The 15,870-nt window shown below is 38.4% G+C and overlaps 1 protein-coding gene across 4 annotated transcripts in view; it reads right to left on the bottom strand.

Moving 5' to 3' along the window:
- ARHGAP21 (Rho GTPase activating protein 21) overlaps nt 1–15,870 on the bottom strand; it is a 110,078-nt gene that overhangs the window by 50,404 nt on the left and 43,804 nt on the right. For all 4 annotated transcript variants that reach the window (XM_054273261.1, XM_054273264.1, XM_054273262.1 and 1 more), the window contains 2 exons: nt 14,374–14,556; nt 10,471–10,495 (listed from right to left, as the gene is read on the bottom strand). In XM_054273261.1, the coding sequence (XP_054129236.1) occupies nt 10,471–10,495; nt 14,374–14,556 (208 nt within the window). The remainder of the gene's footprint in view (nt 1–10,470; nt 10,496–14,373; nt 14,557–15,870) is intronic.

Below are 15,870 nucleotides of genomic sequence, written 5' to 3'. Positions count from 1 at the left end.
TACAGTAAAATAAACAAGAAATTCCATGGTTATACAGCAGGCTGAAATACAATGTAGCTGTCCTACATTTGCACACAGCTGGAGTAAGCCATTTTACAGCATCTAGAGCTTCACCAGTGAAGTTAAAAACCAAACCAAACCCCCCAAACCCCCAAATATTCACAAAGAAAACCACCCATAAATAATGAATAATAAATAAATGAATGCATCCATTATGGCCCTGCATGGTCCAGCGCTCACAGAAGCAGTGGCAGAACCTGAAAGGCTCCAGCCAGATCCACAGTCTCACAGTGCCAGAGCTGGCTTTGCCAGCCTTGGCCCATCCCAGCTCCTGGCTCCAGTTTCCATTCCTGTTGCACACTCCCAGCTAAGGAAACGCCACCTTTGGAGGCTGTGTGAGGAGCCAGCCCAAGGAACTGACACAGCACAAAAATAAGCTGGGTCTGTGCTCCAGTTTAGCAGGAAACCCTGGCTTGGTGGAGAGAGAGAGGCTTAAACTGCAGAAAAAGAAGGAACAGCATGAAAGAAATAAGGTATTGCTTAAAATTGGCATTGCTGATAAAAGTAACTCCTTAAAACTGGCATTATTAGGTTCTAATCATTTCTGAAATGACTGGCCTTTGACTAAGGCACAAGTCTTAGGCTTGGGTTTTGAAACTACTTTCCCCACAGTTTTAAATGTTCCACTTAAAACATTTAATAAATCACAGTAGTATTTATTGAATACTAATAAGGTGCCCCCTTAACCTCTTTTTTTTAGTTCAGTTTCCATGTGGGCAAAGTTCATTGGAAAAACTTAAATAAACTGCAAAAAACCAGACCACCCTGTGACTCTGATTCAATTTTTCAGATCCTGGTTTTAGCCTAATGCCTTTATTGTGCAGATCCTCAGTGTCCTGCCATTTTACCATAAAACAGTTCAACAAAATGGCTCTAAATGGCCTTCTCAAAATAGTTCCAGATTGGGAGCAAATAATCAAAAAGTTTATTTGATAGAATCAGATAAATACTATATATAAAGCAACTGAATTACAAATCAAGAAACTCCAGCTGGCAGCTCAGCCCCCAAATACTTAAAATTTGATTAGCAGGATACAGCTACAAAACATACAAAATGCTCTTTGTGAGCCAAAGTTAATATCTGTCATTTTTAATCTGCAGATTTAAATAGACACTGAACATGTGATGGGTCTTGTCCTTTAAAAAGCCAGTAACATTTCAGCAAGTTTAGAGAAGCTCCAAGATTAATCTACCCAGATGCCATGAACAAAAGGTTGCGTCAACCGCTTGCAAGAATGAAGTTAAAATATGACTTTTTATAGGACCACCAAACATCCTTCCCAGTGCTGCCACTTTATCTTTTACTGAAGACACATAAATTTCCTAAAGTGGCAAGAAAAATAAAAATAATACAGCTTCCATGGCACATTTAATTCATCACACCTCAGTTTCCTTTATAAAATACTCTTCAAAAAATGTTAGTGACCTATTGCTAGTTTGCTTAACACTCAAGTGCTGCTTTATGCCTTGTCCATACCTGAACAAGCAAACCAAGAGGTCAGGCAGATAAAGCTACTCCCATTCAGTATGCAACACAGAACTTCTTTAATACACTTCTCACTTCTGAGCAAGAGGGGAAACTTGCCACAATTTATGGAGAACAGAGACTGCAGCCTTCCCTGACTTCTGACCTGCCTGTCAGCTACACCAGGCACATTATGGGCACTCACTTCACATTTCTACAGCTATTTTATCAATCAATTCAGAAAGCTAATTGCATATTAAACTTGGCTCTTTGTCCTACTTGCAGAAGGAGGCTATATTAAGCAGTCATTCTTACTTCCTAAAAAAGGTCAACCACTACACTAAAAATCAATTTAAGGGGAAAAAATTAGGATAAAAAGTTCAAAATGTTGATTACATTTGCACATTCATTTCACAATTCAGCACTATCCAAATACAAGTAGAAACAAGAAGAAATCTTAGAACTCTCAAGCTCTGCTAGATAAATATGTGTTCTTCACTTCTCCTTGATCTTCTACACATTTGGATACAAACCAAATCTTTTTTTAATCAGTAACATAGAAATGAACTTCCTTGAATACATAACCTCAATGTACATTTATACGTGGAGTTTGAAACTCAAGCAAAGCTAAGCAATATTTTTTGACAGAAGCTAACAGTACTTTTTCAGACCAGCTGAGGGAAATAAATCTTGAAAATGTGCACTCAATCATCATAGAAATAAATCTCAAGTAAAATGGATTATCTAATAACTCACCTCATGTCTCAAAATTTAACATTCACTACACTCTGATTAAATTATGCCTAAATCTCCCTGTGGTCCTGTCTGCACCCAATTATCAGGCAAAAGCAAAATGCTGCCTAGAAATGAGAGCCTAAACTGCCCACCTCCTGAACACCACAACCTAGAAGAGAATATCACAGCCAAGTGTTTTACACTAAGTTCTCCACGTCTGCACTATGTACTGTCAGGAATCATGATTTTTGTTTCTAATATTTAAAAGACCAATATTTTTTTCGAGCATGCCAGCGATTCCTGACAAGGTGATAGAACAAAGAACAGTAAAAGCACCTCAGGCCTCTAGTTTGTAAGACATATAAGCCTTATTTGTGCTTTTCCAGTGCTCATTACTGCATATGATTCTGCCTCCTTCCTTCTTCTCCATACTTTTGTAAACAAAACAAAATACTTTGTAATTGAGCATTACCTTGCAGGCTACCAGCAAATACAACAAATTCTCCCAAATCTTCAATGGCAAATGAAAAATAAGACATCATGCACATACAAAGAACAAAGTGTGAGCTGCCAGTAACACATTCACATATGCAAGGAAACAGCACAGATGAAAAGCACAACTTCATTCCCTCTTAAATGTAGCTATAAAGAAATACATATTCCTACATTAGGGCAATAAAAAGAAAAAAGCAAATAAAGCTGGTAAGTACACAACTCAGCTGATCTGAAACTGAAAAAGCCCATCAGGTTGTCCTTTCCTGTATCACTTTTGTAAGCACATGAAAATTTCCAGCATGACTAAATGGTCATCAGTCAGTATAAATTCAAAGGCAAGTTTTTGTCCAGTCAGTAGTGTAGTTTTGCTAACAGTACAACTAAAATACTGCTTGCAGTGCAATGACTCCCTTCAATGATGTTATCCAAATGAAAATATTACTTTAGAGTAAGCAAACTGCTGTCTGAACTTTTAATCAGAGATTCAGCATCCTCAGAAATAAGGAAAGAAAATAAATCCCCAAGTACTGAGAAGGCTCAAGACAAAAATTCATTTGCTTAAAAAAGGATAGTAAGGAATCAGGTGAGTCTTAGTAATAAGGTCCTTAGCCTAGACAACCAAAGTTAAGAAAAAGTAGCCTGAAGAACCATTAACATCTGTAAATCAAATGCAAGACAAATATAGAAAACCCATTTATTAAAACAAGGTTTTTCTGAGCCAATATGCTTTTTAATAATTCTATGCAAATCTTCTAATAAATCAGAGACTACATGCCACCTACAATAACCACAGAGATCACAGTAAAATCTAGAAACTAAAATTAGTGCCTTGTTTTAACTTTTGTTCAAATAAAAGTTTTGTGCAAAACAAAGACTTTATTCATAGCACATATCATGGAATCATTCATGATCTAACTTTTATACTGCCTGTATCTATGAGCTGAGACTTCAAGTCAATAATGCCTTCACAGCCTGACAGGAGAAAACAAGTCTCCCATGGCAAAGTTACAAGGAAGCTTTCCTGACAAATGCTTAAGAGGCCACAAGAGGCAGAGGGGAATATGTTGCACTAGCAACCATCACATTTATAAAATCATGGAATTCAAACATGCTCTCCCTGATAAAAGAAAATATTTTAAAAAACTACTTTTAAACAGTACAGTAGCATTAAGACTAGGTAACATTTAAAACTGACTTACATTTGGGGGGTGATATCCTGCAAAGCTTCTCCTAACTCCCCCAAATTTGACATAGAAATTAATTTTATCTAGGTGCCAATTCTAGTTTAATCCCCTAAAAATCTAGTTTGAAATACAGCTGCTACAAGGAACATAACTAGTATTGTGTCAAATGCAGTAACCATGACTTAGTTCTTAAATTACTCCCTGCAGACCAGACAATATTACCGTATGCTCTATGATTCACCTGGAAAACAAAATGACATGGCAGAAGTTATGCTATCTACCAACACACTACAACATAGCAACAAGCACCTCGTTTCTCTGAAGTCATTAACCTTCTGATATAAAACACAGATTAAAACATCTGAGTCATAAAGACTATGAAAAGTACAACCTTTACATTCTGAAGAGGAAAGGGAAAAAGAAAAAACAATCTCATGCCAAAGTGCTATTGCTGACAGAGCTCTTCCTTTAGACCTGCAGAACACAAACCAGCAAGTGCTGAAACACAGTATAGCACATACTTTCTTACAAAATCTCTCCAACTAGCCACTGCTTAAAAACATGCCACTACTCCTCTTCCTCAAGGGGAGAAAAAAAATTTCTTCTGCTCAGGACAGCTGAACTGTGCTCAGAAATCCTCATAACACAGGGAATCAATAAAGTCTACAGAGGTTTGTAAAATAACTTACTGTAGAACACTTACTCCCAGCCCTATGCTCAGCAGATAGCAAAAGGATGACTTACACTTTTACATTTAAGAAATCAGCCTCATGAAACACCTCAGATTAATCAATTAAGACAGGCTCCTATGCACATCTCTCTCTGACTCAAGCAGGAGGAACATTCCTCTTGAGCATGAATACCTACAAGTATGCTTTTGGGTATCCAAGGCATGTGAGCTCCACTGGTGCAACAATGCTGAGTGACACTGATTCCTGGGATGCCTTTCAGGCAAAGGGAGGGGAACAGATACAGCATGGCAAATGCTTCAAATTGATTACTCAATCAAAAACCTGTTAATCATTTCCCAAACTACTCAAAAAAGGTTGCTGAAACTACAGCAGAACTTACATTTATTAACTGAGATTGTATTTAATTAAATATAAATCACAAACCTGTCAGGATTACATCTAACTGAGGGGGGCCAACTACAGCTCATTCTGCATATTATAATCTGCAAAGTGAATTTCATACATAGTAAGCATTTCTCCGCTAGCAATCCACTCTGGAAAAGGAGCCCAAAGGTCTCAACCCAGTCCCAGCAGAGCTCATTTCACCCACTGTCAAGCTCAAAGCAACTCAACCGAAAAACACCAGCTGAAATACAGTGCCAGGGATGAGCCCCTGAAAGAATGTGATAAGTAAATTAGTGCTGTTGAGTCATTTAGCAGAAAAACACTTGGCATTCAACTCTCTAACACAGGAAAAATACATACTTATTTCTCAAAGCACCTCTGGCATTTTGATTAGGCAACTCCAAAATGGTATTTCTTCTTTCGCTTACTTTTCTGTAAACCATTTGACTAATACAACCTCAACCCTATCTACGTGCCAAGGTAGGGGGAGAAGATGAGAAAATAATTTGGCAATGTTATGGAAAATATGTAACACAGGTTCAGCTTAGTTACAAACTCTCCAAAACTGTTTTCTCATTGCATTATTTGCCATTACTATGACTTCATTCAATTCTCTCAAATGAAACCTTTTTATGTTTAAAATTTAATCTATGATTAGTCTAGAGGATTTACTATAGTCATTAGATAAGCATAGGGCAATACAATTTTTATCTAGAGTGGTCAATCTATGGACTCTCCCTTAAATCCTTGGGAATTACACTTCATGTTTTTATTCAAAGTCAAAGATGATTTGAACTCAACAGAAACCACTGAGAAACATTATACATGTGACAAGCTGGAAAATGAGTCCATTAGACATTCTGGATGTACTGTAAGGGAATAAGGAATCATCAGGCTCTGGTCTCAGTGGAAAACTGTCAGTCCTCTTTTAGCATTCTCAACAGGTGTTAAAAATTTAACTTGGATCAAAAATCCACAAAAAAGGCAATTTACTGTCCCACTATCCTGAAGCATTACTCTTAAACACCTCTTGTCTTTTACTCCTAGTTCTGCTACCATATGCCTTGGACCCTCACACCCCAGCCATCTATGACCTCTCCACATATTTGCCTTCACATTCATCCTCTTCTTACCTACCTTGCTCCCATCATCACAGGCACAATATGTTTATTTCATAACAGACTGAGCCGATAGACCAGGATGTTAAAAAACATGGGATTAAATTAAATCCTGGGAGAACACAAACTACATTACAGAAATCAACAATCTGTTAAAAGAAATGAAATATTAAAAACTCCAGGCCTTATGTAAGCAGCAGTAATGCAGGGAAAAAACCTTTTCCTGTGTTTTTTCCACCCTTCTCTCAAAGGCTTTACCCTGCCAGAGCAGACTTGCACAGAGCTGAAGAAGGACAGGTAATAAATTGCAACTATTTAGCATAGACAACTGAAGGGTAGAAACTTTCATACATATTTAGGCACATTAAAAAAAAAAAGCCTGGTGATAAAATCTAATGTTCTAGACTTCTCAGTGAAAACATGTCTAAGGTCTCGTTAACAAGCACACACTGGGACTCTACAGAAAAATACACTGAATAATGTACCTAAGGTTGACTTTAATTTTTATGGAAAAAGGAGGTCCTAGTTGGTACAGGTACTTCTACACAGAAATGTAGATAAAAGTACAAAAAGCAAGATCATACTATTAAGAAAAAAAGATACTGGATTATAATGATATTGGATCTCCAGGTACTATGTTAGACACAAAATAGCTTTGTTCTATTGAAAGATAAAATGTCTTTCAATCTGTTTCTTTATGCTTATCCTTGTTCACTTTAATCACAATCACCAAGCCAAAACTTTTAAAAGGAAAACACATTTTAGGACAATTTACAAGAAACTACTTTCATATGTACAAAACCTGTGTTTTGGCATTTACAATTGAAGTAATGTTTGAAGAACAAGAAGATATGGAATCATATTAAATGCACAATCAAATCAAATGGCATGAGCTTTTCCTCCAGCTCCACTCATTAGGTCTTGATATACCTAATGAGGTGCAAGTTTTTAATAAGAATGCTGTTTTTAATAGGCACAGGTATTTTTCAGTCTGTCTCCAAATAATCCTAAAATGCTCTCCTGGAAGAGTTCTACCTGTGAGATACCACTTAAATAAATAACTGAGTATAAAAACAGAGCAACTCCAGAAAATAGCAAGAATGGCAAACTCAATGCAAGACACTCTCAAAACACACAAAATAAATACTCCAAGTTATTTCTGGGAGTAACAACTCCAAGAAATAGGTAATACAGGCTGGTCAGTATAACAGAGATTCTCTGGAAAGCAGTAAATGCTGATAAAAGTTTCCAATCAGTGACCAATTAATCCACAGAGGAAAATCTGTATCTTCTGATAAAATGCACCCAGTTAGAGAAGCCTTTCAACTACTTGGCATAAGATCAACAACTTGGAGCAGTGAAAGTACGAAAAGAACTAATAGCCTTAAAAAAATAACAAAATATTTGGGGCAAATCTGTTTTGATGCCCTTCCAGAAGATAACAGGGTGCTAGCTAAAGTCTCCCTCAAGAAGCAGCATGTGCATATTTGAAGCCTCCATGGCTTGTCTGAAGAAAGCCTTGGCTACTTCTTCCATGGGAGGGCAGCAGCAGACACCCACCAAGACACTGCCCACAAATCCTGGCCACAGGCTCTAAACCAGCTCCTCATCATCCCAAGCCAGAGCTCCATGCATCCCCGCTGTCCTCACAACTGGACCACAAAGGCAACTCAAGCCCTGTGGTCTCCCAGCCTGTTCTTCCCAAAGCGTCTCTGCTCAGCCCCTGCAGCACCCTGGCCCTCCCCTGCGGGAGATCCCACCACCCTCTGGGGGGTGTGCAGGGGCTCCAGCCAGCTCCTGAAAAAGGCACGAGAGCTCCCTGCTGTTGTCCTGTAGGCTCTCTCTTGTTCATGTGCACAGCTGAGGTGCTCCCTTTCTGTCCCTGCTGTTGACCATGAGGATGCTGTGACCAGGAGACACCTAACTCCTTTGCCTAACAACCCAATCTTGCCTTTAGGCCATCATCTCCCTCTGGTGTCACTCCTATTTAAGAGCTCTCCTGGACAAATTGCCATTACTTTCCATAATAAATGCTTTGAAACTTTACTGCTTACCAAAAGGAAGATAAATGCAAGCCAGGAGCTTGATCTAACTATATACTAAAATTCTATACCAGACCCTAAAAAATACAAAAAATATTTCTTTCACTGTTAGAATACATCAATCAGGGTACATGCTTTTATCTTCTGCCCTCTAGACTTAATTAGGTGCTTTGATCCTTTGGAAAAATATTCAAGTGGTCTCAATGAAAGGCAATAGCAATAGAGATGCTTTAATCCACACTCACCTAATCAAATCTATAAATGCTGAATTTGGTATGAAACCCTCCTTTTTAACAGGTAAGCTTAATCTATGACAAGGGCAAAGCATAAAGGGCGGGTAATTATAAATTTTCACTGAAAACTGACACAAAAATAGACACTTCTGTACTGGCACACACTGCTTCACAAAAACAAAATGTTTGGATCCCCTTAGCTTAGTCTTTCAGAGAGAAAGATCAAGCGAATTAAGAGAATTATCACGTACAAACTTGAAAAGAGACGTGTTTCTCAATAGGGTGTTTCCGGCTAATTTCGGCAGGGTTTCACAGAGCCCGTTTCCCAATCTGGCTGCAATACAGGGACCGGCCACCAGGTGGCTCCAGCGCCCGGCCCCGGGCGCGCCGTTCCCAGCGGAGCGGTTCGGGGCCGAGCTGGGCCGCGGAGCGCTCCGGCAATCCCGGGATGCCCGGCACGGAGCTCCTGCCCCTCCTGCTGCTGCTGCTGCTGCTGCACAAACATCGCTGCTGCCAACACGTGAAATGACACCTGCAGTTTTGCTCACTCTCTCCGCACAAGCTGCCTGCTCCCCTTATTTGGGAACAGGCAACCTGCAGCAATGTAAATAGTTTCATCCACCCTATAACCCCCAAAGATCATGTCAAATGCTGGAGAAAAGTGTCTAACACACTTCGTCCCATTTTGCTGTTTTTAAAGGTTTAATACACAAAACTGGCAGGTTAATTTTTATTGACATCTACATCCTCTGCCACACAGTTGTTTCTTCTCTTTTCAGGGGGACAAGTCCAATCTTCTCTCCTTCATGAGAATGCTGTTAACTTTCAGGGCATTTGTGCCCTCTGATCTGTATTTCAAGGCATACAACATACCATGGTGCTATAAATAAGCCATAGTTGAGCTATGATTCATGGGATTAGAAGTTACATAAAAATTTCCAGAAAGTAATCTTGTTTCCACCTTGACAGGTCTCATGGTGAACCAAGGATTTGTTCACTGCTGTTTCTCTACTGAAAAATACCTCTCAGATAACATTTTAGATAAACAGACCTACATTACGTCTTTAGCTGCCTGAGCTCTCCCTGCAAGAACAAGAACATCACAGAACTTTTTTCTCTAGGCCACAGGTGGTGTCTTCCATACTGGTTTGGCACAAAAGATCAATTCCCTTCCTTTCCTAAAGGAACCTGCCTTTTCCTAAGTCAAAACAGATAAAGGATGCTTCAAGTTTAGGGAGTGATAAGAAGTAGGAAGAGATTAACTTTTCACTGCTTAACACACAGGTGATGACAGCTGAGTTAAACTAGGAGGATGAAATGTATGAATCCATCTGCTTCCAAGAGAAAAGTAAGAAAGTTCAAATAAATTAATATTTCCCAGAATGCTTTTAATATATCACAACTACACAAAGTAAATGGAAACAGAAATTCACATATATTCCTTGTCTTCCAACTAAAGGAGGTACTTAAAGGCACACTGGAAGCAGGTCCCATGCTTTGCTGGAAATGAGAAGCCACCAACAGAGCAGCAGTCAGCCCATGCTGTCCCCCAGCCAGCTGCACTACTGTGGCAGGCAGAGCACCAGGGGAACCCAATGCACATAATCCCACTGCCCCTGCACCTCACCGTCATGACAGACTGGGGAAACAGAAAGTGAGAAGGGGTTTCCAAGCTGGAAACCATCTTCCTTAAATCAACATGTTTTTCACTCTTTTAAAGGAAAAGTAAGATATCAGCAAAAAGGAAGCATGGATGAGAAAACAGCTAAATATCAAAGAGAAACTTTAATTAACTGGGATGGAGATTTAGCATAAATTTATAAAAAATAAGTTTATGAGTGAATTAAGAAAGAAAGCAGATAAAGGCAATGTGAGAAGGAGAAAGCTATGAAAATGGAGGGGAGCTGACTGGTATAACCTAGAATTAAGTGACTGATCAATGAGCTTGATGCTCACACTGAAGTGATTTTAAATTTCAAGCTCTTAGGTAACAATTCAAGTCCATTACACAGTTGAAGCATTCAATATACTGGATCTATAAGACAGTAAAAACAAGACATACCTTGTCTATTCCCATTCTCTTCATCCTAAAGAGGAAGAAAGAGTGCATATTAAAAATTCAATAAATTGAAAAGATGCATAGGCAGCTCTAAGATACAAAGGCTTGAAGTGAACTTGTACAGGTTAAGTCTGTATTTTGGTACCTCCTACATTCTCTACAACACTCTAACTTAGAGAATTAAGGCTCTTATTTTGAGAATGTAGAGTAATAGCTATTTTAAAGACAACTAATCACAACCCTATGAAACATTCCCACAGAAACAACATGAACAGTATTATTTGAAAACAAATGTAGTAAACCCCATGAAATACTTCCATGAAGCCTCAGACTGCACTCTGTGTTGTTGCAAGCATATTTCACCCTGAAAGCCAGGCAGGAAAGGTTACACTTCAATCACCTCACCATTCAAGCTGCATATGCAAGAGATAGAAAATATTTTGTAAGCAATGTCTGAATATGGTTCCTGAAATTTGAACCAAGTTTGTTTTGTCTTCAGTACTACTACTGCTACTAGAGGAAAACATGTACCCCAAACACAACCTTGAAGAGTCTCCTTCTGCTCACTGATCCCAAAAATCACACAACTGGAAAGTACTGGAGGAAAATGGCATGCTTAAACTAAAAAAAAAAAAAAAAATAAAAATATTACTTATGTTACCTTCTTGTCAACATTTTGGTATGAAGATCACCACGGTTAACCTTGTTTAAAGTTCTACCACTTAAGAAGTAAAATTACCTAACAAGGAAAACACCTGCTTGCTTTCTAAACTTCATAGAGTAATAAATACTTAATCAAATACAATTTCTGAGACTAATAGGCAGTATTTCAAAATATTTCTAACTACTCAGCTAATTAGAACAGCTTTGTCCTGAAGGAAAGAAGGAGCAATTTTAGAAATAATTTTCACCTGGATAATTCCTCTTACTTTTAGATGGACTAACTCAAATTTTCTAGTTATTTTGTATTTAAAGCAAAATCAGTTCTTTGCTTCCAAGAAAATTCACCTCAGTGGCTTTCCAAGCAGCAGCATCCTCCAGCATACCTTCCAATTCCCATGGAATATGCAGCTGTGGTGTGATCTTTACCACACCCTGCAGGCTAAGAATATTATGCTCTATGTTCTTGAGATGCTACTGTTGCCCCTTGTGAAGAATCTTGTCCTCCTCTTCCCACAGGATTCCACCTGACTCATTAACAGCTTTTTCAAACATGCAAAACACAAGCAACAGGAGCAGAACTTTGAATGGAGACACTTTCATGAGTATTTCTGAATGGGAACCTACAGTAGGTATTAAAAAAATCAAAAACATATATATATTCTCAAGAATGTAGAAACATTGTTCAAAAGCACTTTTAGATATTTTTCTTTCTTTTCACTATCTCTACTAGTTTATGTTGATTTGTAGTAAAATTTAAGAGATCATAGGGCAAGTTTACCTTGGGGGGAAGGGCAGGGAGGAATTAACAAACACTAAAATAAAGAAGGTAAAATGCTTTTTACCCTCAGGTAAACAATAGAGACTTCTGCACTCATCTAGAGGGAAAGCACCAGCATCCCACTGACACTTGTGATAACAAAGGGGCTGTGGCTCTGGGAAACAGGTCCAGAATTGAGAGACTCCAGCTGTTATGTAAAGGGCACCTTCAACATCCAGCTGTCATCTCTGTCTTATATCAGCAGTGGCTGCAGCCTCAGGTGTGAAGGAGGGACAAGGCTACTACAGAAAACCAAATAATATTCATTGTTATTATTCTCCCTTTGAGCAGTGCAAAATGAAACAACTGTGACTTCTGAGGCATTTACAATTTTGATCAATGCGGAAAGAGAGAGGACTGATACTTGAGCTTACAATCAATGACAGAGACTGTAATTAGCTGGTGACCTTATCTGATCAAAGATCCTACTGAACAGCTGAGAAATCAGATTTGCCTCATATTAGGATCAGGATGACAACAGGTGAATTTCATTCTTTTGTTCCATAACTCAGGTACATACATTTCTACAACAGCTACCATATGAATACTCGTAAATAGTAACATCTGTACTTTTTTTTGCTTCACCTCATGGACATTAAAAGGAAGAGAAGAGAATATAACCATTCAGGTTAATATAACCATTCAGGAAAAGGACTCTGTCCAAATGATCCTTACCATCTTTATATGTAACTGAATCCATGAATAAAGGTGTTACAGTATCCAATCATTTCATTATTCCCTTTTCAAAATCAGACAGAAATAGGAATGAATGAACCAGATTCAAACGTGTCAGAGAAGAAATAGAGAAAAAATTAAGAAGGCATGAAGATCTCTCTTGCAGAAAAAGAGGGAGTTAAGAGCTTCAAGACAAGGTGCTGGGCTCACTAATAACTGCTTGAGTCTCTCAAACCACCAGATATGAACTAGAAAGGACGGACTGATATTTAATTTTTATAATGTCCTTCCCTTGTGCCTGTCTCCTTTTGCATGTGAAAAACATATTGACTCCCTCAGAGACATCTAGTGATGGCTTTTTTCCAGAACATATCCAGTCAATTCTTAGTTAAGGAGGCTAATCCTGCTTATGCTGTTTATTTTCACCCTCAGCACAAATAGGGGCTCTTGTTGAGAGATGCTAACAAGTGCATGTCATTTGCTCTGCTCAAGGCTAAGGCTTCCCCACCCTCCTTCCTCTGTTTCACACTGAATTCAACCAGAGGCTACTATTACCTGTGCTCAATGACAGAAATGCTGGAATCACCTGATACTGCTAACAGTTTCACTTCCATGTAACTTCAGTCACTCCTTGTCAAGGAAAAAACTTTGGGCATTTAAGTGAAGGCTGAATAGCCGAGGTAAACTGGAAAAATGCACCAACTTTCTTCTGCAAAGCTTTTTCTACTTCAAAAGAAATCTTAAAGCCACCAAGGGCAGGCAAAGACAGAAAACTGAAAGACACCTGCAGAGACACATGAGTCAATTCACCACATGCTCTTTCCAGAAAGTGTCATCACCTGTTCCCCAGCTCGGTAAGGATTTGTTCTTCTGCCTGACTGGAAAAGCAAAAGCAAAACTGAGCGGTAGCATGGTTCATGAAAACTACTACACTTGATGCCTTTAAAATGAGCAAATGTTATCTGAACTCACTAAGAAACAGCCTCTCTCAATTTTCAAATTCCTCTCATTATTAAATGGACTTTTTCTCAACACCTCATATTACAGCAATTTTCAAAAGCTCCAGTCACAAAAAAGAACATGTACATGCTTTGAGCAAGGAAGACCAATTAGCTACTTAACATTCAGATATTCTTGTTTTAAATTTAAAAAAATGTAAAATACTTTAAGAAAGTTGTCTTTTAATGTAGGCCAGCATATACCTTGTTTATATTCATCTCAACTGCAGATCCTCTTTTCAGCAGAAAGAATGTAACACTGAAACACAATCTGTCTTTCTAATGTACAACTGAGTTTAGGATACTCAGAAACCAAGGTAAACATTCTTCTTTATCTCTTAATGTGATGATGTGACAAATTTCAACTGGGGAGGGGAACAACAACAGCAAAAAAACCCAAACATCCTTCTTCAGAACTACCTGTTCTGAAGTGAACATAACTTAGAACAGACTAAGTAATGACACTGGCTTTGGGCAAAAAGAATCTACAGAGAAATACTTACCTATTCTGCAATGACCACTGTTCCTATCCATGATACAATTATTTTTGACTAACAAACTCAGTCAATTCCATTTTATTGGAACAGATCAGCAAGAACTATTAAACAGTGTCATGAACCCACCCACCTTACAAGGGATCTCTCATCTGTGTAAGACAGATCTATAAACACATTTACTTTCAAGTAACTGGGATTTATGACCCTAAAAGGTACAAGGCTTTATATAAAGGGCTTCATTATTAATTCCACTTACTTTAAAAGAAAACTGAACTGCAGATTCTGGAGGGTAAACTATGAAGTGTCTTAAGGTGAAGCCGAAACCCTGAGATGTCCTCCTTAGCACGACAGTTTTAGGACCAGGCCAAGAGAAAGTTTCTTCCTCCTCCGATGGTGATACAGCTTCACTCTGCTCTTTTCCATCTTTATTTTTTGATGCCTAAAAGAGAAAAAGATAGAGGAGTTTTAATATAGAGCACTGAAAAATAAAAAGAACACAAGAATAAGAATTCCCTGACATGCCTGTACACTTGAAAATAGAATTTCTACCCCCATAACCAAAACAACCTGAAGATCAGTAGTATTTTCAAATGTGTATGCTAAAGCAGCACCCTTTACACCATTGCATCTCCAGTCATACTGCACATAGAATAACACTTGAATTTTAAATTAGGTTAGATATTTAAAAAATCAGCATTCAACAATGAAAGACTTGAAGGAACCTTAAGAGATGCACACAGCTTGCATGTTTTGTTTGCCTTCTTTTTAGAGATAAACATGTGACTTCCGGGACCCCATTTCTGGCTGTACATATCTCACATACACAAGTACAAAACAAATTTTTCCTTCCCACACAATTCAGGGATGATTTTCTTGACTACTACCTCCTCACTTAAGACAAGTAAAACAGAACATGCAAATGGTTAGATTTCTCCAGTAAGACATTTTTCTCTAGTCATATCTATTACTTCACCTTTGCTTTTTCCACCCTCAGCTGTTGTCTCCGAACATTTCAGTATGCGAATTCTAAACACAAAAGCAAAAAAATCCCCTTTCCTTTTACAGTCCTACTGCAATCCTTCCTATCAAATAAGCAATCTTGGGTGGGTTTTTTTCTTATGGGTAATTTTATATACCTATGACTCAAGCAACATATTAAAATATCTACTTTCTCAGCCTTATATAAAATCTTCCATTTCAACTTTCCAAGTGAGTGCCACACCAGCACTCAAAGGCAGGAGACACAAAGAAAGCATGCAAAATTCTATGACCCTCCTCTAAAGATTCTAGTTCAACGATGCGTGAAACAAATTTAGATACCAGAGCCTATAGCCTATTCAAAGGGTATTCAAACAGAAATAATAGTCTTCTTGTCCTCCAGTAGCTCTGCTGCTGTGGCTCAGCAACTGGCTGAGCAGTGCCAGAATTTACCGCTCAGTTTCTCCCTGTCCTACTCCAAAATAATCTCTTTTGCTTCAGTCTTAGAGCTGGAATCTCAAACTGCAGTGCTAGTTGGCAAGGTGGACTCAGCCAGCTCCAACCAACATCTACACAGAGCATTTCCACTCTAACCACAAGGAGACCAACACATTACTACAAGGAAAATATTGCAGCTCCTTAGTGAGAGTTAATCCACTAGAACAACACTTTGCATTCAGGTATGTAAAACACAACACATTTGTCCACAGATGCTACAGTCTGTCCTCAGAAACCCACATCTTGCTTTTGTCCAACAGGGAGAACCAGCAAACAC

This window comes from Melozone crissalis, unplaced genomic scaffold (genome assembly GCF_028551555.1).
Source record: "Melozone crissalis strain CALT ecotype California unplaced genomic scaffold, PUWL_Pcris_2 ptg000016l_1, whole genome shotgun sequence".
Lineage (NCBI taxonomy): Eukaryota > Metazoa > Chordata > Aves > Passeriformes > Passerellidae > Melozone > Melozone crissalis.
Note: the sequence above shows the minus strand (reverse complement) of the source record. Positions and strands in the feature narration are given on the sequence as shown.